Source organism: Hakea prostrata, chromosome 4 (assembly GCF_041222555.1).
Source record: "Hakea prostrata isolate BN-2017 chromosome 4, UWA_Hpros_2, whole genome shotgun sequence".
Classification (NCBI taxonomy): Eukaryota; Viridiplantae; Streptophyta; class Magnoliopsida; order Proteales; family Proteaceae; genus Hakea; species Hakea prostrata.
Window position 1 is genome coordinate 47,823,898 of NC_142603.1, and position 27,986 is coordinate 47,851,883.

Below are 27,986 nucleotides of genomic sequence, written 5' to 3' on the forward strand. Positions count from 1 at the left end.
AATAAGAGGTGTTGGTCTTACGAACTGAGCAATCATGGTCAAATCTTATCTTTGTTTCCAAGGATTAAAACTCTTGACTAGGATGTGCAGCATGTGCAGCATGTGCCTCTACCACAATGGTAGCATCCTCTTATCTGGAGGTCTTAAAGATTAAAGGGGTCTCAAGTGCGAACCTTTTGCAACCCTCTTCCTGTCTCCTGTCTCCTGGGCCTATAGGTAGCTTAAAGGTAGTTGTATAATTTACCAAATAAATAAAAATAAAAAATAAAAAAAAGCAGTTATGAATTTACACAACCATTCCCATTGCTTGTGGCTACTGTTCTTGAACTTATTTGTGATGCAGTTGCTGTAGATCCTTGAAATCTTGATATCCAAGCTATTCCAACTTCAAAAACTCTTTAGTGCTCGCTTTCTCATGGCTAATTGGCAGAAAAGGTCACTCTGGGTCTATAACATATTACTCTTGTTTTTCTTTATTGTCTCAGCTTCAGCCTCTAAACCAAAAGTGGCAAGTCCAGAACTCATTATGAATTTTCTTTTGAGAGTTATAAATTCAATTCAGATTTTACTTCTTGGGTGATCTTAGTTTTGATCAGTTGCACACTTGCACCTGCTTGTGACATTAATTCTGGATGAATTTCACTTCTATGGTTTAGTTTTTCTATGAGCCTTTTGAGGGACGATGGATTGTGTCCGAGAAGAATGGTTATAAAGGTATATCTATCTAATTCAATCATCTACTTCAGTTTCTTCTATCTGATTTTCTTTTCTCGCAACCACTGTTCATATTCACCTTAGAACATAGAAACTTATTGGTTATTGGCCTTTTCAGGGAAGCATCAGTTGTGTTTCAATTTGAAACTCGACATCAAAGAGGGCTAGAGTGTGGAGGCTCTTATATCAAGTTTCTTGGTCCTCAGAAACCTGGGTGGACTCCGAAAGAATTCGACAATGAATCTCCTTACTCCATCATGTTTGGGCCAGATAAGTGTGGTGAGAAGAGCAAATTGCATTTCATATTGAGGCACAAGAGCCCTGCTACAGGGAAGTTCCTTAAGCATCATCTTAGACTAACCTCACAAGCTCCTTCAGACAACTTTACTCATATATACACAGAAATTCTCAGACCCAAAAAGAATGAGCTTATAATTCTGATTGATGGGGAACCAATGCATAAAGCAGACTTCACTTCTGACTATGACTTTGTGCCACCAATCATCTCTCCAGCTACAATTCCAGATCCTGATGACAAGAAACCAGAGAAATGGGGATGACAGAGCTAGGATACCAGATATCAATGCTGTTAAACCAGATGATTGGGATGAAGATGCTTCATATGAAATAGACGACGAAGATGCAGTGAAGCCAGAGGGATGGTTGGATGATGAGGCTCATGAGATCAATGATCCTACTGCTTGAAAACCAGCAGAATGGGATGATGAAGAGGATGGGGAGTGGGTGGCTCCGAAGTTTAAGAACCCGAAATGCAAAACTGCACCAGGTTGTGGTAAATGGACAAGTCCAAAGAAATCAAATCCTGCTTACAAAGGTAAGTAGTATCCTATGATTGATAACCCAAACTACATGGGCATCTGGGAACCTAGGGAGATACCAAATCCTGAGTACTTCGAGGGCAAGAGTCTCGGTCTCAAACCTGTTACAGCAGTTGGTATAGAGATTTGGACAATGCAAGGACTGTTGTTTGATAACATATTGATTGCAAATGATGAGAATTTGGCTCAAGAGTACTTGGAGAGAACATGGAGACCCAAGTTTGAGGCTGAGACTAGGGAGGAGCAGAGAAAGGACAAGGCACATATCTTATTCCATCTGGCTTCCTAACATGATTCTCTCCAGTTTAAATTACATAACTCCATTAATGAATTTTTCTTTTTCTTTTTCTTTTCTTTGGCAGAAAACTTTTGGAATCCTGCTGGTTTTTGTCACCATGAATTGGAGAGATCTTTTTGGAAAGAAGAGAGCAACCATGAGTTAGACGACTTAGTATTGCTTTGAAAAGGAAAACTGAACTTCTTGTTAGTTCCACACAAACACAAGATTCTCATGGTTCTTTTATTGTTTTTTCCAGGGTGAAGTCAAAGGAGAACAAAAATGAAAAGAGCAATTAGGAAGAGAATAACAACAATAAGCATAATTGGTAGACAAAATGCATCAAGGGAAGGATACTTAAGCAGCTTGACCAGGGCTCAAGTTCTGTATTACCTGTCAAGTGTTTATTGATTGTTACATATCATCGTTATGAATATAAAAAATAAAAACTCTTCTTCTCTTGTTTCCCAGTAGTTTTAGAGATTGTTGCATTTTTCTTTTCTGGGTTGGAATATGATAAGGAAAAAAAATGGAGAAAAAGATTTCCTCCACCCTTCACTGCAATTTGCAACCTTGGACCTGTATGAATTAGAGCAGTGGGAAGATCTTAGATCTGTGAACAACCAAATGAGAAAGGCTAGGCAAAATCCACATCACATTTGTTCCAACAATTTCCAAAATCTTCTTCTTCCTTATAAGTTTCATCATGAAGAACAATCAAACAAAAAGATTACAGACTCTGTTTTCCATTCCAGTGATAGATGCTGACAATAGAGATTCAAATGAAGTAGCAGACTAATAGTATATAGTTCTCTGTTTATTTTTCATCACCAAAAGTCATGGTTTGAGAGACCTTCTGAAAGGCAGACCTAGAGGAGATATCTTCCCACCAAGCCTTGACATGAGGACGAGAGTTGATAAGTGAAGCCCATGAAGTCTTCATGAAGTAATGGGTATAAGAGAGATGATGCAGATCTGCAAGACTGTAGAAGTCACCAGCCAGGTATTTGCTCACAGACAATCTCTTTTCATAAACATTCAATACCTTTCCAAACTTCTCCACTCCAGCCTCAATCACCTTCTCGTCCGGAGTCTTGCCTTGCATTGGAGCTATGAAGTACTCATAGATGATTGGAGTAATAGCAGGAGAGTATTGCTGTGATTCCACCTCTACCCACATCTCCACCATTGCTTGTTCCTTCAAATCATCTCCTTTCAGCCTCAACAGATCCTCACCCTGGTCCTTATACTTCTTTGACACATACATCGTTATAGCTCGTGATTCAAATAGCGTTAGATCACCATCTTCCAGCACTGGAATCTGACCAAATGGCTGCAAAAACCCAAGAAAATTCATCAAGAAAAACTTATCACCTTATTGTGTACAGGAGAAAGAAGAAGATTGAGATTATATACATTCTTGGACAGGAAAGGAGTCTGCTTGTGCTCCCCTAATGAGAGATTGACTGGGACTAGCTCAAATTCTATGTCCTTCTCGTACAGACATGTTAGCACACGAGCTGTGCAGGTTGACATGGGAATTCCATGGACCTTCAGTGCCATTGATGGATGAAGATGAATTGATCAAACTCTCTGAAACGCCCTTACTGCTCTGCAAGTTACTTGAAGCAAAACAAACAGGATGTCTTTATATACAGAATTATTAGAAATAGATACAGGTAAAGCGTCAAATGCGGTTAATTTCTCTTCATTTTTGCTTATTTATTTGCAGATCCACTAACTGTATTTACTGGCAACTTGACCAAGGAAGACTGAGATTTCTCTGAGAATCAGTACGACTAGTTTAAGAAATGGGTATTTTCACGTGATGGATCGAAGAAATCGAGAAAGTCTTAAGACAACAAATAGTATTCAAAGCTAACATGTGACGATTTTAACAGTTGAACGTTCTGTATGTTGTCGTCTAAGATTGATTTCTTTCTAAATTTAAACAAAAACTATAAAGATTGATTTTGTCGTCAAGGATTTGATTACATGGCCCTGATGTGGATTTGCCAGCTCTGACATTGGGAAAAGGTCCAAGAACCATAGACCGAATCTGGGATCAACCTCCATTGACTCAGATCTGAAATTGAGATTCAGAAGCTAAGATTTCCCAAAAATCTTTACTTTTTGAAGTTAGATCTGAGGATTTTTTATTTTGCTAAAAGAAGGAACAGTGCCCGAAATGAAAATAAAACAAGAATCCTGCATGATTCGGACAAGCAGGGTAGAAAATGACAATGGACTCTTAACGATTTTATAAAATCTATTCGTTTTAGATTCCACGAGACCATGGCTGGGACTGAATTAAGAAAACTTGTAAGAGTTTAAACTCGATCTGGAAATCGAACCCGCCATCTTTAAAACCTAAGAATCGGCCCACAGATCCAAGAAATTTATAGGGTTTCACAGATGTGTGTTTTCCAAATCCTTTCCACCCAAGAAGGCTGTCCACCCATCTCCACCCACCTCCATCCACCCTCATACTGGATCTGACGGAAGCCTGCCAGTGGAACCTTGTAGACCCATTTGTGAGGGTGGGGGATGGGAGGTCAGACAGTTGGCTGGGCGAGTAAATACGTTTTTTGTTTATAAAGAGAAAAGCCCATTAAACCTTAATGAAACAACTACATCTGATCTCCGTTACATTGGTTGTTTAGGGTTCACACCCTCTACAATTCTCATCCCCTGCAATTTTCAAAGGTCAGAATTACCAAAGGTCATTATTAACCAAAGGTCAGAATTAGAACCCAATTAGGATACCAAAAAAAACTTAAAAAAAAAAAAAGAGAGACAAAATTGAGAGAAATTTTAAGAATTTATTAAATTCAATTCTTAATTAGGTTTTATTTGTGATGGTTAGATAATTATTTGATAAGAATTATACGGAATTGCAAGGAGTGGAATTGTAGAGAATGCGAACCCTAATAACCGTTGTAATATTGTAGAGGATGTGAACCCGGTTGTTAGGTCCATTTGACTAGTATATTGCTGCTAGTATTGAAGTTAATAGCTACTTTTAAGTGCATAGTAAAGCTACAAGGAAGTGTGGGGATTTAAAATTACTAGCCGCGTAAATATGTTGAATCCAATATAATTAGGCAAAATTTCCCATTTCAACCAAACGAGCTCTAAGTGTTTCCCCAAAAATAGCATGGAAATTTTCTCAAAAAAATTATCCTGCACATTCATATCTTTATTACTCGTTGGGCAAAAAAAAAATCTTTATTACCCTAGCCACACCAACCAAATACCTATTTTACACCTTAACTTGGTAATTGGATTATTCATAGCCAATGTGGGATTGTTATCTCATATGTGTAAAACAGTCTTATGTGGCAACAACAAAGAAGAAATGGAAGGAAAAGAATAATTCTAAAATGTAAAGATATTACATAGTAATAAAATAATTATTTTCATTAATCATCAAACTATCCCCCTATTTATGAACAATCAACTATTTATAACAAAGCAGTGACCTTTGATACATAATCAACCAAATACAAGACATAATGAAATTAGCCAGTGCCTTCCACTGGCCCTTTCTCTTTCTTTGGTTTCTGTTCAAGCAAAAGCACCTTGTTGAAAGGCCAAGGTCTAAAACCTTCTTTAAGCATTTTCTCAACCTCTTCAAATGCCAATCCTTTGGTTTCAGGAACAAAGCCATAAATGAACAACAATGCAACGAAAGCAAAGCAGCCAAACAGAAGAAATGTTTTGGCTGAGCCAAGGGCAGTTGTTAAAGTTAAGAATGACTGGCTTACAATGAGGTTGGAAATCCAATTAGCCATTGCAGCCATTCCACCACAAAGACCTCTATACTTCAAGGGGTATATTTCTGAGTTTAAGATCCATGGAACAGTTCCCATCCCTGGTGAATAAGCAATGATATAGAATGCTAAACCGAATAACGCAATCACACCAAAATTGCTTGGGCATCCTCTAGTGAACCATTCACGATGCTCCCCATGACATTCACCTTTTGTAATTGAATTTGAAGCTAGACAGGCACCTGGTTTAACCTGAATGTATTACAAAATGGCATTAGTAGTTTGAAAGACATTCTTTCCAGCATAAATTAGTTTCCAGTTCTCTAATTACAACAAGAGCATAACACAAAAGAGAAAGAACGAAAAAAACCCAAAATAAGAAGCCTTACTCTGCTACTTCCATTAGCACAGAACCCACAATCAGCCTTCAAGCAATTCATGCAGCTCCAAGATGATGCATCCTTGGCAGTCAAGTAACTCGGGCATGTAGCATTATGGCCAAAATGGGAGGAGTCTAGTTCACTAACAAGAGGAGAATGAATTGAAGCTTGATCAAACACCACAAACAACATCACAAGTGCAGCCACCATTCCAATTGTACTGATAATAAGCAACCTCCTCCTCCCAAATCTATCTACAAGGAACATCAATAAAATGGTACCAGCAGCATTAAGCCCTGATGTAATGAGAGAGAGTGCTAACGCTGTATTGTTTGAAGCAAAGCCAGCCAACTGAACTATGGTTGGACTATAATACATGACTGTATTGATACCCACAAATTGTTGGGCCACTTGAATACCAACACCAGCAATTAGTCCTCTACGGACTATCACGTTACTCCATGCATCTCTTACTCTTCCGAAAATGTTACCTTCACCAATGTCAGATTTCTCTGCTATTTCAGCTTCAACTGATAAACGCAAAGCTTCTACTTCATCGTCTACTTCTTCTGGGGGATATATTTTCCTCAAAATATTGATAGCTTCTTCTTCTTTATTCTGTAAAGAAGAAGAAAGAAGAAAGAAAATACATAACACTAACAATGGAAGGGAAAACTGAAATCAACATAACGTTACTATTAGATCATCTTCACTTGGTATTATTGTCCCATTAATAGTACAGGGTACAGGGTTTTATGGTTCATGAAAATTGATGGACCTCATATACCATTCATTCTGGAGAAAGACTCTCAAAATTTCTACAAAAAATTAGAAACTACATTGACGACAAATATTAGTCGTCATCACATAATGAAGTTATGGTAAAGCTCTAAAGTCTAATTTTATGCAGAATTAACTAAAGAAATAAAATAATATACAATATACTGGAGCATTTCATACTAACCTTCCTATAAAGCCACCGAGGGGATTCTGGAAGCAGCAACATCAAAATGAATTGGACTAAAGCTGGAACTGCTGCAACCCCAAGCATCCAACGCCATGTTCCAGGTACCTATATGTAACAAGATCCTTCAAATAATGGCTTTAAGAGAAGGCACTACGTCATTTTGTATCTATCTATTTAATGAAAAATAAGAAAGTGAATTGATACAGTGGTTTTTGAATAACACCTTTGTGAAAGCAAGATTGAGAAGGTACGATAAAAACTGCCCTCCTGTTAGAAGCAAACCATTTGTGCTAACAAGGGCACCTCTAATTCTAGCAGGAGAAACTTCTGAAATGTATAGAGGTGTGGTCATGGAAGCAATTCCAACTCCTAAGCCCACAAATATCCTCCCAAAAATTATCACTCCTGGAACCCACGCAACAGCCATGATTACCGCACCAATCATGAACAAAACATCAGCTATTAAGATCGAAAATCTCCTTCCAAGCTTGTCATTTGTCAGTCCACCAAGTGCAGCACCAACGATAGCTCCTGCTACAGCCATACTGACAATGGTTTCCTGCCGGCAGCATATAAATGAGAGATAAGGATTAATGAAAAAAAAATGTAACTTCTTGTCAGGAAGCTACTGAGCAAGACATTCTAACATTCTTTTGATTTCTCTTGGCCTATTGAGAAAGTTATTTGTCAATTTTCAAAAGCTATAATCTTCTATGTGAAATGATGGGATTTATCCTCATTGAAAAAAGAAATGTGGTGTACTAAAAGGGCAAAAACATAAGATTAGTGACTTCAGTTACAGCAAGATTAAATTTTCCATAAGTAGTGGGGTATGTATGCATAAAGAATAGAGAGACAGCACTTACTTGCAAAACTGCATTCCTATCAACAGATTGAAAATCATCTCGAATATAAAGAAGCGCTCCAGATATGACTCCTATAAGCAAAACCCAGAAGAAGAAAAAAATGTGTGTTCTATCAAATTAGTGTCATCCATAAAGAACTGAGACTTGTAGAAACTCAAGTTAGCATAAGAAGTTGGTGAGAGAAACACCCTAGTTTAATTACCAGCAATTCTGGACTGTTCTAGACTAATATATAACAGAATATGATAGATTTTCTGCTGACTTTGAAAAACAAATTCAAAAAGCTGAAAGGAATACTGCTTTGAGTAACCTATTGGTGACCACCCTCTATTGAGGACCTTAGAAAGTAGAGAGTGATTGATTTCCTCATTCAAACAAAAGAAGAGATTACAAAGAAATCACAATGTCCATCAGCCAAGAAGAAACATCTAATAACAACAAGCCCAAAGGTTGTAAAAGTAGATTGAAAATGGCAAACTCCCAGGGTGCGTTGTGGGTCATATACAAGAATTTCAAGAGCTTCAAAATGATTAGTTGTAAGCCCTAATCTGTTAAGAGTCTGGATCAGTTCCCTGTCCTTAGGTGAGAACAATGTGCTCTCCTGACATTTTTGAACCACATATAGTGGTGGCCCCACTAGTAAATATAAAAAAAAAATCAGAGGTAAAAGTTTCAGTGGATCCCATGTGGACCTCACTTCTATTATGTGGTTCAAAAATGTTAGGAAAGCACATTACGGGGAGCTGATCCAGACTCAATGAGGTGCTATTGGGCATTTTTTGTGATTTTTCGGTGTAGCGGCAATTTGGTATTTTTCTCGCTTAAGGTTTCTTTCTATTTTGTTATAAATAGATATATTCTGATTTTGAGATAGTAGAACACAAACTTTAGGGTTCTATCTCCTCTCTTCATCCTCCCCATAGTGAAAACCAACAATGCTGCCTGGCCGTGGACATAGCCTTTGGGTGAATCACTTACATCTTGTCTTGTGCTTGCGTCCCTTACTCTGTTCTTTACATTTTTGTTTTGTAGCTTTGCTAACACCCGTCACTACTCTTAGCAACAAGACAGCCAGAAGGATGGGGCTCCCTGTGTAAAGGGACAACTGAAAATCCCAATTCCACCATATGATATGCGAGATATGCTCCATATCATTATGTGATAAAACAAAAGTTCTGATCTTTCAGACCCCAAAAAGGAATGGCCATAATACCCCCAAGAAATCCATATTTAAAATATTTAGGTGATCAAGAACAACTCAATACGTACCAGTGTCATAGCCAAAGAGGAATCCACCAATCCCTGCAGATAGTGCGAGCTGCATGATGTAAGGCTGCTTCCATGTTGTCAACAGGCAGTCTCTAAGTTCTGTTTTATCCGGTTTATGAACGCCACCCTCCATTGTCTTCCAATCTTTTTTAACCCAACGAGAAAATATCCAACTTGAATAAAATTAGATCCAGTATGGACGGGTAGATTGTAAAAAGAGTTATTAGATGGATGCCTGCAAGAGAAAAAAATTCTTTTACAAACAAAACTAGTAGCTTTGCTGGTGATTGGGAAACTGAGATCACTGGTATACAGAGCAAATCCTATCAAGAAACCCTCGAATTCATGATTCTGATTGCCCAGGCCTTCAAAAAAGTAAAGAGAAAAAGAAATTTCCCAAAAGAAAAAGGAAGAACAAAAACACAAGGCAGAGAAGAAATGCGTGAACTAAACCAGACTAATGGGAGTGCTCATACCTTCAATTACCGAAGCAAAGGTAACCCAGAGTACAGGGGAGAGAAGAAAATCTGGAAAACAACAACTCCAAGGTAGTTCTTTTATAGAGATGGAGAGGGACTGATTCTCCAAATTTGCTTTTCAGTGCCATGTGTAGCTCCTACCATTGCCTGCATTTGCTTGCTTTCCCCATCTAGGTTCTCCATCTTTTCTCCTCTCTTCCCCTGTTAAGAGAGTAGGTTGACACTCTGTCATGAAACAGTACCCTATAAATACGCTTATCAGTTATCACAGAATTCTGTTCCGTCTCTATCTCTCTCTCCCAGTGTGTTACTGTTGCAGCAGAACTGCTGAACTGTTATCTGGTCATATGGATAAGAATTTGGGATGGGTAGGTAGAATATTCTGTCTTGTTTCTTTATAAATGAATGATCAAGCTGCAATAATTACCAAGTTGGTATTTTTATTTTTTGGTAAGAACGTCGGTATCATATGGATTTTGTTTTTGGAGGGTTATAAGGGTGCTTTTTAGGGGAAGGGAAGTTCAAACTCACTAAAAGTTATTATTCTTACTAATCGATCAACCCTATGATAATTAAATGGGTCAGTTCCCTATATAGTAGCATCTCGAGAGGTGATATGTGGATCCTTGAGAATCCAATAGATGTAATTTCCTCCTATTTATTTCTATCAATATAAGTACCCCTTCCACCCCAAATTTTTTTTTTGAATTCTATACCATCATAGAGTTACTCGGTTGGTAAGACCAATACCTCCTAGTGAAAAAGTTGTTATGAGTTCAGCGGTGTGGCTTGGGGCAGTTTCAGACAGAAAAACATCAAGCCTAAACACAATTCATTTGTAAAATAACAGTTTCGGTTTTATGCGGTTTGGGTTCGAATTGGTTAATGGTTTAGATTTGGGTTGGAATGGTTGTGAGACAATTACAAAATATTGTTAATCACTCTCAACAATTAATTTTGAGTAGAAAATAAAAAGCATTTAAAGCAAACAATCAATATTGAGTGGAAAATAGAAAGCATTTAAAGCAAACAATTAATATTGAGTGGAAAATAGAAAGCATTTAAAGCAAAAAGTATTTTAATGGCAGTGTAAGTTGAATTTGAAATGTATTAGAGAATCAAAACCGAAAATCAAACCTATGGGTGTTTCATAAATGTAGATGCTATTGAATAGAAAAGTTGTCTCTAAAACTATATGTTAGTAGAAAACTAAGACTTCTCTTGACAAGGAAAAAAAATGTAGCTAGCTTACTAGAAACTTCTCCAAAACTATATTTTAGTAGAACTAATAGGCTAATGGGCTACAGAAGGGCTGGCACAAACTAGCCTAAACCTTTTCTGCTTTACCCCTCAACCTAAAAACAGCCCATTAAGATTTGGTTTGAGCTGGTTTGGGCTATAACGATCGAAGGGTAGCTAAGTTGGTAATACCAGCACCTCTCATTGAAGAAGTTACGGGTTTGAGTCTCCTGTGGTATAGGTAATAATTCCCATCCCCTATATAAAAATCTACCAATTTCAAAAAAAAATATCATGCATAAAGTTAGAGAATGAAATTGAATTGAATCACCCTCTCTCAAAACCATAGGAATGGTTGTATATATAAGTATTTCCAACGGTTTTGAAATTACATTTGTTTAACTCAAAACTCTATTTACATGTAGAAGATATTACATACAACTCAAATTCCTCAGTTTTTATCACGAGTAGATTGAGACTTGGTTGTAACAAACCCTTTCACAATTAACACTTATTCAAATGGTGCTTGAATTTTGAATATTCGAATTTTGAAGATTCGAATTTTGAATATCCTTGACACTCCCCCTCAAGTGAAGCGGTCTATTCCAGAGAGTGAGCTTGTCCCATACAGTTTTAAAATGTGTTGATGATACCTCTTTAGAAAATATATTTGCAACCTGGTATGTGCTAGGAACAAACCAAATACAGTGTTTCTTGCTCGCCACTTGTTCAAGCACGAAGTGGCAGTCTATTTCAACGTGTTTAATTCTGGCATGCAACAATGGTTTGGCCACTAAATATTGGGCACCAATATTATCACAATTTAAATAAGGTACAAAGGAAGTGAGACCCAAATCAGTTAGTAATTGTTGTAGCTAGAGTTCCGCAACTGTGTTGGCAAGGCCTTTATATTCGGATTCAGTTGAAGAGCAGGCCACAGTATACTGCTTCTTAGAAATTCATGATATTAAATTGGGACCAAGAAAGATACAATATCCACTTGTATCCAACCCAATCATCATCCATATAAGCATGGAGTTCAATTGATGAACAAGGTTGTACTTGAATCCTATGTGTCACTGTGTCCTTGAGATAGTGCAAAATGTGTTTGACAGCCAACCAATGAGGTGTAGTTGAACCATGCATATGTTTGCAAACTTTGTTGACCAAGTATTTTAAATCAGGTCTTGTCAAAGTCAAGTACTATAATATGACATGTAGAATGAGCACCACAGGAGCATGTGGGAACTGGAACATTAGAAGATGACATTTCCCATGGAAGCTCCAAGCAAGTGTAATAAACAACAATGGAATCGACTATTTATTGTATAGTTGCGATGGAATATACGAGGGGCACTGCTGTGGGAGAAACCTTTCTTAATATCCTTTTAGATAGTGTCAGCAAAGAGAACACTATCGGCAATGGTTCGACTAACAACATTCAACAACTAAGATAAGACCATGAAGGTACAACGATCCCCGATGAGAGCAAGGGCGGACCCAAGATGAAATATTGGGGGGGGGGCCAGAGAACGAAAACCAAATAACCTTCCCATTAGGGAAGCACTAATACTTTTTTATCACATATATTATGTAGGCCCTTATAAGATTCATTTGAAGTCCCACCTCTCAATTATTTTATTATATTACAGAATAGACCCACATATATTTTGTGGGGCCCACACATATTTGAATAAAAATAAAGGTAAATTATTGATAATGATATTCTTTTTTTCAACAAAATATAAGTAAAATTAAAGCAACAATATTGAAAAAATATATACACATGACTTCAACCCTAAAAAGTTAGATGCAAGCAAATATTTTCTTTGGTAGGAGATGCAAACCAAATTTTTTTTTAGGTAAGAGATGCAAACCAATGGCAATTAGTTACCTACTAACTATAAATATTTTATTCACAATTCAAAATCAAATAACAAAAATTGCAGAAGAAATAAAGAAACATAGAATATAAAATCAAATAAAAAGAATAAAAAAATGAGAAAAAGAAAAACGATAAATAAATTGAGAAAGAGAAAGAGTACCTAATTGTGGAGTAGATTTTTTTTCCAAATTTTCTTAACCCACACTTATAGAAAGCGAAGAGAATAAATAAAAAGAAAGAAAAGGAAGAGAATAAATAAGAAGAAAATAAGTGAGAGGAGAGAGGATATAGAAGAGAATAAATAGGGATTGAAGAAAAGAAAAGGAAGAGAATAAATAAGAAGAAAATATGAGAGAGAGGAGAGAGGAGAGAGGATATAGAAGAGAATGAATAGGAATTAAAGAGTTACTTTCTAATTATGAATGACATTTTGATTTTTGAATGCCTAATAAGATGTTTTTTCAAAAATTTTCTTTAACCAGGTTTATAGAAACAAAAGAGAATAAATAGGAAGAAAATATAAGAGAGAATAGTGGGGAGAATAAATAGGGATTGATGAATTAGTTTTTAATTAGGAATGACATATGTGCCTATTATTTTACTTTTAAAAATTGTTCTCAATATTGGGGGGCAAATAACGACATTTCACATATAGGAAGAGAAAAAAAGTGGAAAAAAAAACAAGGGAATTAAGAAAATTTATATAAAAATTTTAAAAATCCGGAGGGGGCCATGGCCTCCCACGGCCCCTTCATAGGTCCGCCCCTAGATGAGAGCATTAGAAGACAAGTCAAGAGGTTGAGAGAGAGAGGCCACCGACAAACACCATTATGTTCTTAGTACAAATTGCCATCTGAATCGAACGCCGCCAAGTGGGATAATTATTACCATCAAGAGGTGTAGATACAAGGTAGCAATGAAGAGAAGATAAGGGCAGCATCAGCAAGAAAGACATATCAAGATTATTTAAGATGATATCATGTAAAATTTTTACTCAAAACAATCGAATATTGAGCAAAAACTGATATATTCTTTCATTATCATGTGAAGCAATTTATACATAAAGGTGAACAACTCATTTACAAGGAAACACGAAAATAAAGAAACTACTTGTAACAAAACAAGAGAATAAGGAAATTACTTTTAAGGAAAACAAAAGAGTAAGAAAGGAAACGACTTAAATAAGGAAAACAGAAGAATAAGGAAACGGCTTATAAAGAAAACCAAATAAATAAATAAATAAATGGCTTACAAGAAAATAAAATAATAAGTAAATTGTTTGAAATATGTCGTACCTTTCAGAAGGGTTCTCAAAGTGACCTCGACATCTTTTGCTTAGTGGCTAAGATGACCCAATTAAGATTTCAATTTGCAAAGCTAGTGGTGGAGGATTGCCTAAGACAAAAGCAATTCTTCTCTAGTTGGGGTATTTCGATTTTTTTTTCCCAGGTCAAGAGTTCTGTTCATTATTGGCTACCACCACCATAGGGTTGGATCCTGATCAACTGTCATGGTTCTCATCGGGGGCATATTGGAGAGTATGGTGCTATGGCTCAGAATTGTAGAGGTGATGTTATTTTTGCTTGTTCTGGTGGCTGTGCTAATGTGGGTGTTTTTCATGCTGAGATGCTTGCAATTCGGTGTGGCTTGCAATTTGCACGGCAGTACTACTGTAATAAGGTTTTGGTGTATTCAAACTCCCAAGTGGCAATTAGAACTTTACTGGATACTTACCGCCCACAGTGAGGGATTTTACACATTCTTGAGGATATTCTTCACTTGAGATCTTTGTTTCAGGAGTGTATTTTGGTGCATGGAGTTAAGGAGACTAATAGGTGCGCGGATTATTTAGCCGGATTGGCAACGACAAACCAAGAAATTCTGTTGGATCTTCTCTCTTTGCCTGCTCAACTCTCTCAATATATTGTAGAAGAGCGGCAAGGTCGTAGGTTTTTTAGAACCTAATCATGTATTATTGTATGTATTCTATTTATTTCTATTAATATAAAGTCTCATTTCTCATAATAATAATAATAATAATAATAATAATAATAATAAAATAATAATAATAATAATAATAATAATAATAATAATAATAATAATAATAATAATAATAATAATAATAATAATAATAATAATAATAATAATAATAATAATAATAATAATAATAATAATAATAATAATAATAATAATAATAATAATAATAATAATAATAATAATAATAATAATAATAATAATAATAATAATAATAATAATAATAATAATAATAATAATAATAATAATAATAATAATAATAATAATAATAATAATAATAATAATAATAATAATAATAATAATAATAATATATATAATATATAATAATAATAATAATAATAATAATAATAATAATAATAATAATAATAATAATAATAATAATAATAATAATAATAATAATAATAATAATAATAATAATAATAATATATATAATAATAATAATAATAATAATAATAATAATATAATAATAATAATAATAATAAATAATAATAATAATAATAATAATAATAATAATAATAATAATAATAATAATAATAATAATAATAATAATAATAATAATAATAATAATAATAATAATAATAATAATAATAATAATAATAATAATAATAATAATAATAATAATAATAATAATAATAATAATAATAATAATAATAATAATAATAATAATAATAATAATAATAATAATAATAATAATAATAATAATAATAATAATAATAATAATAATAATAATAATAATAATAATAATAATAATAATAATAATAATAATAATAATAATAATAATAATAATAATAATAATAATAATAATAATAATAATAATAATAATAATAATAATAATAATAATAATAATAATAATAATAATAATAATAATAATATAATAATAATAATAATAATAATAATAATAATAATAATAATAATAAAGGGAATGTGTGATTGAGTTGAACTCAATCATAAAAAAATATTAGACTTGCAAATGGGGTCACATAATAGGGTTAGGTTATAAATCAAAATATTGTACATTAAATTTATTCAGTCTTTTTGATGTGATGTTGAGACGCATATCACATATCTACAAGGAAATGGATATTAGTCACAATGCAGGGTTGATAGAATAGTAAATTCCATACATTTTAGTGGAGAGGTAATGGGACCGACCTTTACGGATAGCTTATGTAATATCTCCTATATATTAAAGTGTTAGGTTGTCAATTGCGTCAACCGCCATTTAAAGACCGAATCATGCCGTGTTCTAAAACCACACCGTTCTCATTCCAAGTACTCATTCCGTCGGTATGTATCGAAACTGTACCAAATTGGTACAGTACCAAATCGAGGGATATAAATGTAATTTTACAATTAAAACTCTTTACCTTATCCATAATTCTCTATTTAAGTTTTTTTTTTTTAATCCAAAGAGTTTATATATAGGGTGTGGGGTAATATTACTAATATAGGTGCCGCTGGATGGATGTAAACCCAGGACCTCCCCGTGGGAAGTTGGGCTTTTAACCTTTTTTTGTTTCGTCCTTCATTCATTTTCTTAGATTTACTTGATTTGTTTCTATTAATTAAATTTATTTACTTGTTTTGTCTTTGTTAATATCATATTCTATCGATTGTTTAATCGCAATTTCATTAGGATCTTAATGAACTAATAAAAAAAATAGCATAGGTTCATTCGTATCAAAATTGTATCATACTAGATACTATGTTTAATTTTTTTTTTTATTGATTTAAAATCGAAACTGACACCTTTATAAAAATGTATGTTTCAAAAAAAAAATGTCGATGTTGTCAACAAGCAATTTTTAAAAAAAAAACGCTTACCAAAAAAAATCTTTTTTAAGAAAATAAATGATGAACCGTCTTCTTCTTTTTCATTTCTGGCTTCAAATGTGAACTCTGCAAAGCCGTTCATCTGAGCGGTTGCAAGACAATAAGGTTTCCATGAATGATCGTTTTGGAAACTTAAACCTTGAATAACTAAATAAATGCATCTCGAAGTACTGGTGACGAAGATAAATGTGGATATTTATTCACTTTGTAGTGGATTTGATCTTTAATACAGTCGAACACAACACCTGGATTACCAAAAAAAAAAAAAAAACACCTGGATTACAGATTTCTCAAAGAGAACATTTTTCATTAACGCAAGTTACCAATTTCGAAAAGAAAAAAAAAACTATTTTCTTTGAGAAATCTGGAATTCAGGTGTTGTGTTCGGATCGATTAAAGATCAAATCCACTAATCCATCAATGCATTGAATAAATACCCACATTTATCTTCGGCCCCTGTGGGGTACTTCGAGATGCATTTAGTTATTCGAGATTTAAGTTTCCAAAACAATCATTCATGGAAACCTTATCGTCTTAAATTTCCAAAAATGAAAGATTCAACCCTTTCAATGTTACTGTTTGAAATTTTCAGAGGCATCATTCCAAAAAAAAACCGAGCAAGATTCTTTGAAAGAAACTCAAGCCCTGCAAGTGCCACAGCAAGTCCGGATCATCTCCCCGTCCACATGTATTTTCTTCTCCACGATGGTTTTACAATGACACACTATGGTGGGGCTGACAGTTGAAAATGGTGAGATTTTTTTACATATATTTTATTATTTTTCATCTGTGGACCCCACGTGGTTGTTAAGCTGTTGGAGAGCACAAAGAGCACCCCCGACGACAACGGAGATATGATCCGGACTAGCAGCACTAGACCTACAAAATCTGCTCTTGTAAATGCAAGTAACTCTTTTGTCATCCCTCATCTTTATTGAGATCTCTCTCTATTACATTTATACTGTTATTTTTCTTTTTTATATCTTTAAAATATTTCATTAAGTTGTATTTCTTTTAAATTCTGGTTTCACAATATAAGGTCCAATTTAAATAGAATCATCGCAGGGGTATATAATGCACAATTAAAAAGCGCAGGGTGGAATGTGGAAATAATATTCCCAGGCCGATTGTGCTATTATAAGACTAAAAACATAAATACAAATGAGGTGGTATTGAGGTGGAAGCCAAAAGGTAGCACATTAGGAGACATGATTTATTTATTCTTTCTCCAAGTTGCCTTTAATGTATTCTCGGTTTCCTAGATTTCTACTTCTCTCTCATTGGTCTGCTCTTCCTTTCTCCGGCTAGTTGGGCCCAGCATGATCTGAATCCAGAATCCAGAGGAGGCTCCTTTGTGACGTCCTAAAGATAAGCACTTGGTGTTTCCATGCGGTAGATACACCCTTGAATCTTTCCCATGTTCCCCTTCTCACTGCCTTTTCACCTTCCTTCTCCTGCTCTCTGGTTTTCTCTGTTGTTTTCCTATTTTCTTATTTTTACTTCTCCTACATCTTTTGGTTTGGTGAACAATACTTGGTAAGGGAACTATATTCTTTTACCCCCAAACCTTTTTTGGCATTGTTCTGTGTGTTTTGGTTTTTTTTTGTTTCCTTCTCAGGATGGCCTTTCAATCCCTTGTTTCAAAAATGGTTTGAACACCGAGGACTTTAGCTCACCAAGTAGGGAGAATTGTCATCATTCATCCCCTCTAAAGTTTGAAATTGCCAGTTAGTCTGTTGCGGGGCATCAATAGCAACAATAGGCATTTCCAATGGTGGTTTGTCTTTTCAAGCTCCATCACTAGAAACTCTATTTGGGTATGCATTGGGTTTCCCACCATTTTCTGCACACAAAAAATGTGAGATGATTATTGAATTCTCTAGGAAGTGACAAGGGTCATTGCGATGCAGGTCTATTGTGTGGGAGGGGTTTGTTGTGGGCTTTATGTCGAAGGGTCACTGTAATAGTGTTCTCTCTCAAGCTCTATGGTGGGTTTACTACCTAGTTCTCCATTTAGTTTTGGAAGCTCTCCCTAGCGGTGAGGCACCCCTCTCCGTGGCCGCCCCGCCGGGCGCCCCGCGTTTAAACATATCTCGTCTTTGCCTTGGTTTTTGACTTCCTCCCTCCCCCTTTTACTATGTGGCGGCCGTGGGGTTTTGTGTTGTTTTTTTTTTAATATATCCCCGGGTCTTTCTTGTGGTATCCCCGTTCTCCCGCCTTCTTCTTCTCTCTCGCCGGCGTTCTTGGTCGCATTCCGTTCCTTGGCTCGGGGGGGCATCTTTGGTCGCCTTTGGCTATCGTTCGTTCATCTCTTCTTCGCTTCTGTGTGTTTTTTCGGTTTTTTCTTCTCCGTCGCCGTGGTTTCTTGTGGTTTCGTGCCTGCGTGTTTCTCTTCTTCCCGCGGTTGCCGTTGTTAATTTGAGTTTTGCGTTCTCTCCTTCTCGGACTGAAGTTTTACCACTCAGGTGATTTTCGGCACCTCCTTCTTTCCGTGGGTTTTTTTTCGTTTTGGGGTTGTGTGTTCCTGTTACAAGTGCATGATATCCCTAGTGATTGCCGAGGGTCTGATCTCATCTCTGAGGCACTCAAGGAGGTGAGCTTGTGTTAGATGTCCAACTTTAGGTTTGCTAATGTGGGGCTACCTATTGATTCGGTAGAGAAAAAGTGATGTTTATCTTTTCAAATCATGTGGCTCGTTCAACAGTGATTCTTTCACTTTCTGGCGAAGAATCAAGCGTGCATGAGTTGCTTTGTGAAATGAGGTTAATGTGTTCACGTTGTGGCTTGCATGTTCGCTCGGATAACTATTTTTGGGAGTACAAAATGCGGCTAGGCGAACTTTGGATTTTGATCTTCCTCTGTTAAGAAGTTCTAAAAATGTGCTAGCCAAATTGAGTTTCTCTTGTTGCATCAAAATTTTTGGGAATGTCTGCAAGTGGACATGGGGGCCTTGGGGGGCTTAATGTTTCACCTAGCGCCAACTCTAAGGGCAAGAAAGTGTTATCTGTTTCGAAGGATCAAGTGAGTTCTTTTACCATGGAATGTGATATTGGGGATTCATAAAAGAAAGCAAGTTCTAAAAATGGTTCTGGTATTTTTTTCATCTCTTCCATGTTGGATGAACCTCTCAGAGTGGCCAAGAAAAATTTCCCTAAGAACAATGGAAAGGAAATAAGAGGCTGAAGGGTGTAGTTCATATTTTTCTTTTCTTTTTCCTATTGACCTGATTTCATCAAAATCTCACATTTTTTTTAGAATCTAAACTGACAAAAATACATTGATATAATTAATGTTTCATAGTATTATCCATTTGGTTTCTTAATTGTAATGGTTTCTTCACATCATCACAAGTGGAGGAAATTTTAGTAATTTCATAAAAAACAAAGTATCTTTAATAAGTAAACTATAGTGCGACGGGCAATAATTTATCATCAGATAACCAATGCGGCTAAAGAAAACCAATGGCTAATCAGAATAAACAAGGTCCATACAAACAATATACAAGCATGTCCTTTATAAATAATAAATACTTACTACTAGCCCCTTCTTTTTTTTTTCGTTTTTAACTTCTTTTTGGTTGGCCAATATTCACAGGTACTATCTACAGAAGCCATTTCAACTAAGATATTTACAATTTATTTGGTCCAAAAAGAAATTCCCCAAGATGACATCATAAAACGTAGACAAGCTTGCCAAAATTAAAAAAAGAAGACGTGCCTTCAGCTCTGGCTTTGCTTTAGAATGTGTCTTCTGACTTCAAGAAGTTGTAATACTCCAGTTGAGTCATCTCACCACCGACCACTGGATCAAACTGACATCGATAGAAGCTGCACACATACAATCACAAACCATCAAATTACTCAATTTCCACACAGTAAGCACAGAGTACAACTTTGTAAAAATAAGCTTCCAATCGTAAGTCACTCTTGAGATCAAGTATATCCAGAAGAAGTAGAAAAAAAAAGTAAATAAAATCAAAATCAATAAACTCTGACACAGTCACATAAGTATGGATATGGGCAAAGTACAAATTTGTCCTCATTGTTTGCCCACGCAAGGATTCCTGTATCAGTGTTGGAACTCCAGTAGGTCCAGTTCAATTTGGATTACCTGGGAACTACCTGTTCCAAATTTTTTTTCCTTTTTAAAACCCATTGATACTTGTACATGGTTTACCACTTGAACGCTAGCCTTCTGTTGCCAACATTGACCTCAAAATGAATAATCTCATCAAAATGTAAGATCAGTCATTCATATTTGTAACTCCGAAGATCAAATAAGAGGACAACCATTAAAATGGATAACAAAAATAGCTCTGAATTATTGATCCTAGGAATGCCATATGAATTGGCAAGGCATGATGAGCCCACTATCAGATTCGAGCCACATGGAGGATGATAACGCCAACCTACCACACAATGGTAGACAGGATGACATCCTTAGATGTCTATTTTGCATATGCCAAATTCTATGCTATTTCTATGCTACACTTGTTAGTTCCATGGGTGTAACAAGGATACCAAGTTAATTTCCAGGCAAGCTCCCCCGGACACTACCTAGGCTTCACTAGCCATGATTTGAAAATTTTAAAGCCTCACCTTCCATCCATGCCAAGTACAATGACTGTATTCTTTTGATGGCCAAAAGCAACAATGTACTGAGAACCTTCATGTAGGCGAAACTGCGCAACTGACCATTCTGAGCTAAAATACTTGGGTAACACCCCTGCAGTTATAAAACCAACCAGAGTTTAGAATAACTTACAGCCCTCATTGTTTTCTTGTTCCGACAGAAGGGGCAAAAAGAATCAGAATCGATTCTTCAGCACTTTAAAGTAAGAAATATCAATTATATAAAATTTATAAACCACATCCCCACAAGCTGATTACCCACCCTGAAAGGGAGTGCATGCGTGTTTTCTTCTTCTTCTTTTTTTTTTTTTTTTTTTTTTTTTGTGGGGGAGGGGGGATGTCTAACGACTCTAACCAGTCAAAAAGAGATATATGACTCTTAACCAGTTAGAAAGGAAACAGGTTGGCAATACCATTCCAACAGAAGCACTTAATGCATCTTTTTATTACATTAGAACACTTTAGCAAGAAAAAATGTTACCTTTAATGAAAGAAAGTGATGAACCACCTGATGCAGCAGCATTATTGGAACCAGATACAATGTGTGTATTATCATTTCCTGGAACCTTGAGATTGAAGACATGAACAGTGCCCTTGTCACTTGACACAGCAAGCCACTCTGCAGAGGAAGAGAAAGCCAGGCTGTAGATCTCTGCCCTATCAGCACCCCTACGCACCTGCATCATATATCCAGTGAATGACAAGGCCCAGAAAGCATGAAAAAATATACCAAATGACGAAAACCAACATTTGAAGTACAAACTCCCAAAGAAAATTTATACCAACACCAGATATAAACTGAAAGAACCTGTCACAATTATCTATCCAACGTCTATAGAGCCTCCAAGAAATGAATTTCCAAAAAACAGCCTCTAAATGTTGTATATGCTCCCCTTCTTGTTCATCATCAAGTGTATACTAGGAAGTTGAAAAGTTTCAAGTACTCTACAAGATTCCAGAGATCTCCTAAGAGTTGGCTCTTATCTACAAAGTAAACCATTTAGAACAATGTCCTATTGTACCATGAGGGTGACAATGACCAACGGTTGACAAGTTTCTACCATAGGCTGATGGAAAAGTAAATTATGCAAATCTGATGGTGTAGAATACAACAACAACAACAACAACAATAAGCCTTGTCCCAACTAAATGGGGTCGGCTACATGGATTCTTGCCCTCCAATCAGTTTTGTTCGAGGTCATGCTAGATACAAGGCCTAAGCTATACATATCCTTTCTCACCACTTCTCCTAAGGTTATCTTAGGTCTACCCCTAGCTCTTCTAGTTCCTTCAATATGGATTATATCACTTCTCCGTACAGGGGCATTTATAGGTCTCCGTTGAACGTGGTCGTGCCACCTCAAATGACTTTCTCGAAGCTTATCATTTATGGGAGCAACTCCCAAACCAACTCTAATATGATCATTTCTTATCTTATACATCCTAGTTTTGCCAATCATCCATCTTAGCATCCTCATTTCTGCTACACTGAGTTTATCTATATGATTCTTTTTAATAGCCCAACACTCTGCACCGTACATCATAGCTGGTCGAACAACGGTCCTATAAAATTTTCCTTTAAGCTTTAATGGCATACGCCAATCACATAAGACCCTGAACACACCTCTCCACTTCATCCACCCTATTTTAATTCTTTGGGAAACCTCATCCTCTAAATCACCTCTTTTATTTGTGATTGAACCTAGGTACCTAAAACAATCACTATGAAGAATCTCTTTATCGTCAAGTATCACCACCTCATCATCTGCCTGATTATGACTAAAGTTACAAACTAGATACTCTATCTTCGATCTACTAAGTTTAAAGCCTTTTGATTCCAAAGCTACTCTCCATGATTCTAATTTAGTATTAATCCCCACTTGGGTCTCATCAATCAGCACAATATTATCTGCAAAAAGCATACACCAGGGGACCTCATCTTAAATGTCTTTGGTTAATTCATCCATTACCAGTGCAAATAGATATGGGCTGACCCTTGATGTAGCCCAACTGTTATCGGGAATTCATTACTTTGTCCCCCCACTGTTCCAACACTAGTCACCGAACCATCATACATATCCTTAACTATAGCTACATATTTATTTGCAACACTTCTTTTCTCTAGTACTTGCCAAATTAACGCTCTAGGGACTCTATCATAAGTTTTTTCTAGGTCAATAAATACCATATGAAAGTCTTTCCTACATTCTCTATACCTTTCCATAAGTCTCCTAATTAGGTAAATCACCTCCGTTGTAGATCTTCTCGGTATAAACCCAAATTGGTTCTCCGTAACTATAGTTAAGTGTCTCAAACGGGTTTCAATTATTCTCTCCCATAATTTCATCGTATGGTTCATCAATTTAATGCCCCTATAGAATAATAAATAAAAAATAAAGATACACAGTCTGCTTAATCTTCCAACTTCTTGGGTTAGATAGGACCTGTTTGGTAAGTGTGTGTGTTGGGGGGGGGGGGGGGGGAGGAAAGCCTCTACTTTGGTTCTTTAATTCCTAAACCCATCAAGAAGACTCGATAGAGTTCAAGTCAGCATTATAATATGGTGCAAGGCTGTCAAAACCCACAATTTGACTACATAGATCATAAAATTAGTTTTTTCTTTTGTTGTGTGTGTGTGTGAGAGAGAGAGAGAGGCTTGAAATCCAACAGTTACATATCAGATTGCATCAAGTACAATGCATGTGCTGACATGATGTGAGAGAGCACGAACATATGCAGTAATATCACAGGGTTTATCAAAGCAAACGCTTAAAATTTCTCCAGGGAAATAATTAACCTAGAATGTAGAACTTCCACATGGTGATCGTCATGATAATGCAAAATATTTCAAGTAATCATATCTCCAATTCTAAAATGAGAAAATTCAAAACAATATTGGTCCCCATAACCATAAGGTTCTAAATTTATCAACACCACCCCTAAATAATTCATTGCAGCAAACTAATTTTAAAAAACAATCAAATCTTTCGTATGGCACAGAATTTGCCAACCAACAAGGATTGGAAATAAGAATGTGGCCCAAAAAAGAAGATGCACGTTTGAGTTTGCATGTTTATATTTTAAATTATGCTTCCTACAACATTGATTGTCAATCAGTCAACTACTGGCGGCACCTATATTAATAATATTCCCCTCCCCATATAGAAAAGCTCCTGTCCAAAAAAAAAACTACTGGAGTAACATTGTACTCAGCCAGATATACACTCCAGTCTTCCTTAATACATGATACTGATTTAGTTAGATACCTAAAGGAAAATCCCTGGCATTTCATTGCTCCTCTGCACTATATCATTTCCTTGACAGAGGATATGCAGCAAGACTACATCCAAGGTTGTCAAGGCAACAACGCGACCAAAGTTGTTGGGGCATCGCTTAGGTGCCCAGGCGGCAAATGGTGACCAAAGCAATTGAGAAGCATTCTTTTTATACAAGTATTCTATGTGGCACAAATATTATACCAAAAATTGGCATAGTCTTACCATAAGCTAAACAAATATTAAAGAACCATTATTATGAAAGATTATCACACACACACACACACACACACACAAAAAAGCTCATATCATCATGATATAAATATAAAATGCAATTAGCAACATAATGTAGTACCATTATAACATAGGATTATGATCTAATATAAGATTATAAATATGAAAATTGAAGTATGGAGAGAATAATGTCATATGGGAAAAAATATATGCATGATGTGATCTACAATATATACCATTGTTAGCTTGTTGTTCGACTAAAACATCCATTTTTTTAACCATATATTTTTTAAGTAAACAAATAATTCTCGAATAGGAATCGGAATTTAATTTGTTCACTTTTTTTTACTGCTTTTTCGATTGAACCAGTAAATTAATAAATCACACTATTCCGAATAATTCTCCTTCTAATGATTCCCAAATCCAAAATGAATAACTATCATATTCATATTATGGTTTTCCATAATAAAATTTGATGTTCTAAAAAATTCCAAAAAGAATATTTAAGTACATAATGTCAAAAAAGTAAATTCTTTAGTGCCTAGGCAGCAACATAGTGCAGAAGATAACCAAATGGCAGAGCCTAGGCAATAAAGCGGCTGTATGTTAAAAAAACAGCTCATCACCTAGGTAGTCCTTGATAACAGTGCCTGCATCATTTTTTAAGGTGGAATATCTCAAGCAATTCAGACCCAAAGAATAATGGGCTGCATTCTAATCATCAAGGATTTGTTGATCCATTGATGCAGATTTTGTGTTTATAGGTACTAGCCACACAACTAATGTAACCATGCATCACTAGTATACACCATCAACTAGTATACAGTACTCAAAATGTAACAACCAAAAGTATAGTGAGAAATCAAGCATCACAAGCTCAAAATTGAGGAAGAGCATTCTATACCCAAAGAATACCGAATGGAGATTATATGGCCAAATAAATGAAAACAAGCAGCAACACTTTAGGTATTAGTCGGAGCCACAAAGAATCCTACATACCCAAGGCAATGTCCTGTTACTTTCTTTAAAGACTGGCAATTTTCAGTAATAGAGATCTAACCCAGGAATGGAAGTACATGCAAGAAGAGACTCAGATTGTACAACACCAGTCGTTTAAATTTTAATTTAGTAACTACAGAGAACTTTCAAGGATAAAGACCACTGCTTTAGCCATCCTCCCAGTCAAAATACCAATGCCAGTTATTCTCTTGATGTTTGCCTTGAAAAAGCAGGATCCCCTCCCTCATCACCCCCAACCCCCACCCCCTCCAAAGGAAAAAACAAAGAAGAAGAAAAGAGCACAGATTTCACTAAAAACAAGTAGAAGTTGATTTTCTTACAATCATATGGAATTGCTTATTCTTTTTCTTTTCCTATGAATTATCATCAGATTTCATGAAGAAATTTCATATCTTGGGAGCAGTTATCAGTAGTTTCGGTGACTCATCAAGCAATGGTCACATACTAAAGTTTGGATCTCTAAATGGAACTTTCGAATATAAAAGTAAAGGAGCCTCAAGTGATCTTTCGGATCATAAGCTCAACAAAAATATCGACAGAGCTTCTGCTTGCTTTTTAGAGAACAATTGTTTCATATCTTTTCAGGATGTAGTCTCTGTTTCAAACTAGCTTTTGTCTAATTGGTAATGTTGGAGCCAGTGTTTTTGTTAAAACCATTCTGCTTTCTTCTTTTCCTATCCCTCTAATCAACTTTGTCCCTAAGAGGGTTGTTCAATTTGGCAATATCAAAAACTTGAAAAGAAAAGGCCATGAGTTCAACTCCCCCTGGGGGCCCAACTACAAAGAAAAGGACCTCCCGCAACCAAAATTATATTAAAAAAAAAAAAGCTTCCATTAACACCAAAAAGTTTCTTCTATTTCTTTTCGGTAATGAAAACTCTTTAAAAAGATGCATTACAAATTGTTTCCCAAATCGTTTATACTTTCGAATTGATGTATAATTGAAGTTCAAGGTGGTTGCATGGCAGAACCACTAACGATAAATACAAAAACGAACATTGGGAAAACAAATCAATAATACCAGATATCAATTACCAATGCCAGTTTTTTCCGATAAAAAGACAGATAAACCAATAAACTGCTACATACCTCTTGAATAAGAGAACCATCCATCGTATTGAAAATCCGAACAAGAGTGCCTTTAGTGCTGGCAGTAGCTAGCAACTTACCGTCCTGCGTGAGTGCGAAACAAGCGATCCTCGAATCATGGGCCGTGATGAACTTTGTTCTCTTGGACGCATAATGCTCAACCCGAACCTGACCCTTCTGCAGCCCAGGGCATACCAAGACAAGTGAACCAGACACCTGTGACACCGCACAAAGCCCTTTGGGATTGGCAATTGTCTCAATTTGGTGCAAAAGCTTCAGGTCCGCGAAATTGTACACAAATATCTTCTGTTCCAAAACCACAATTATACGATCACGCCGAAGGCGTACTGCGCGAACCTCAGATCTAAATGACAACTCGCCTATGCAGCGACTCTGATGATCGTCCCAAATCATAACCTTGTTGATTGGGTACTGCGGATCAGGTCCGCCCCCCACTAGTGCAAGAATATTACATCTAAAGAGCATCTCCACAACACCAATACCACCTCCATGATCGAAATCTCTCCTAAAAATTTCACGAAATGGATCGCAATTATAGATCCGGAATCCATTAGCTGTTCCCGCAGCAAAACATCCATGATCTTGATTGAAGGAGATGTGAAGGAGCGCAGGGACGGACGAAGGCGAATGAGACAAATTTTCACGGGGATTCAGGTTGACGCTAGGGTTTGAACTCATAGAAGTAGCAGAAAGATTGTCAAAATTGGAAGAAGCTTCCACATCTTCATCTGCATCAGCATCATCATCGATGTGTTCTTCAGTTTCACGTCTTCGTTGTTGTTCCACAGCGAAAGGAGGCTCCGCTGCAACCTCAGAATCGTCCGGAATCATGGCATGCTCGTCTGAAGCACCGAGAAAATTCGAATTAGGGTTAGGTTTTGGTTCTGGTAGCGGCCACGAAGGGGCAGAAAGAGCTGCCATGAAGAAATCTGTTACGGAACTTATGGAAGATTCAATAACCAAACACGAATATATTTATAGAAAGATGAAAACTCAGAGTTTACCTTGAAAATGTACACACAGAGTTTACCTTGATTTCAGACTCAACGAAGGAGATAAAAACGCAGAAGGTTTTGCCTTGGAGACGGACTCAACAAAAGAGCTGTCATATCGTCATCTTCAGCAAGGGTAAATTACGATTGCGTCCTTCCTACTGACGAA

General features: G+C 36.0%; 3 protein-coding genes and 1 pseudogene across 5 annotated transcripts; 1 reads left to right on the forward strand and 3 right to left on the reverse strand.

Moving 5' to 3' along the window:
- Positions 1 to 116: 116 nt before the first annotated feature.
- Positions 117 to 2,431, forward strand: LOC149019225 (calnexin homolog pseudogene; annotated as a pseudogene).
- A 70-nt stretch (positions 2,432 to 2,501) lies between these two features.
- LOC149019226 (glutathione S-transferase F13-like) lies at positions 2,502 to 3,529 on the reverse strand. Its single transcript, XM_089153262.1, has 2 exons — positions 3,247 to 3,529; positions 2,502 to 3,163 (listed from the first exon to the last, which is right to left on the reverse strand). The coding sequence occupies exons 1-2, from the start codon at positions 3,391 to 3,393 to the stop codon at positions 2,648 to 2,650; spliced, it is 663 nt and encodes a 220-aa protein (XP_089009388.1). The 5' UTR covers positions 3,394 to 3,529; the 3' UTR covers positions 2,502 to 2,647.
- Positions 3,530 to 5,259: 1,730 nt separating this feature from the next.
- LOC149019227 (inositol transporter 4-like) lies at positions 5,260 to 9,918 on the reverse strand. Its single transcript, XM_089153261.1, has 7 exons — positions 9,562 to 9,918; positions 9,086 to 9,320; positions 7,817 to 7,887; positions 7,174 to 7,509; positions 6,948 to 7,055; positions 5,993 to 6,601; positions 5,260 to 5,855 (listed from the first exon to the last, which is right to left on the reverse strand). The coding sequence occupies exons 2-7, from the start codon at positions 9,216 to 9,218 to the stop codon at positions 5,352 to 5,354; spliced, it is 1,761 nt and encodes a 586-aa protein (XP_089009387.1). The 5' UTR covers positions 9,219 to 9,320; positions 9,562 to 9,918; the 3' UTR covers positions 5,260 to 5,351.
- Positions 9,919 to 20,004: 10,086 nt separating this feature from the next.
- Positions 20,005 to 27,929, reverse strand: LOC149019228 (autophagy-related protein 18a-like). Of its 3 annotated transcripts, none has more exons than XM_089153265.1 (5): positions 27,856 to 27,929; positions 26,805 to 27,667; positions 21,668 to 21,863; positions 21,154 to 21,280; positions 20,005 to 20,382 (listed from the first exon to the last, which is right to left on the reverse strand). In XM_089153265.1, the coding sequence occupies exons 2-5, from the start codon at positions 27,654 to 27,656 to the stop codon at positions 20,292 to 20,294; spliced, it is 1,266 nt and encodes a 421-aa protein (XP_089009391.1). In that variant the 5' UTR covers positions 27,657 to 27,667; positions 27,856 to 27,929; the 3' UTR covers positions 20,005 to 20,291. The 3 variants fall into 3 exon arrangements, with proteins under 3 accessions (XP_089009391.1, XP_089009390.1, XP_089009389.1); XM_089153264.1 differs by having other exon boundaries at positions 27,830 to 27,894; XM_089153263.1 differs by lacking the exon at positions 27,856 to 27,929 and having other exon boundaries at positions 26,805 to 27,821.
- Positions 27,930 to 27,986: the final 57 nt, after the last annotated feature.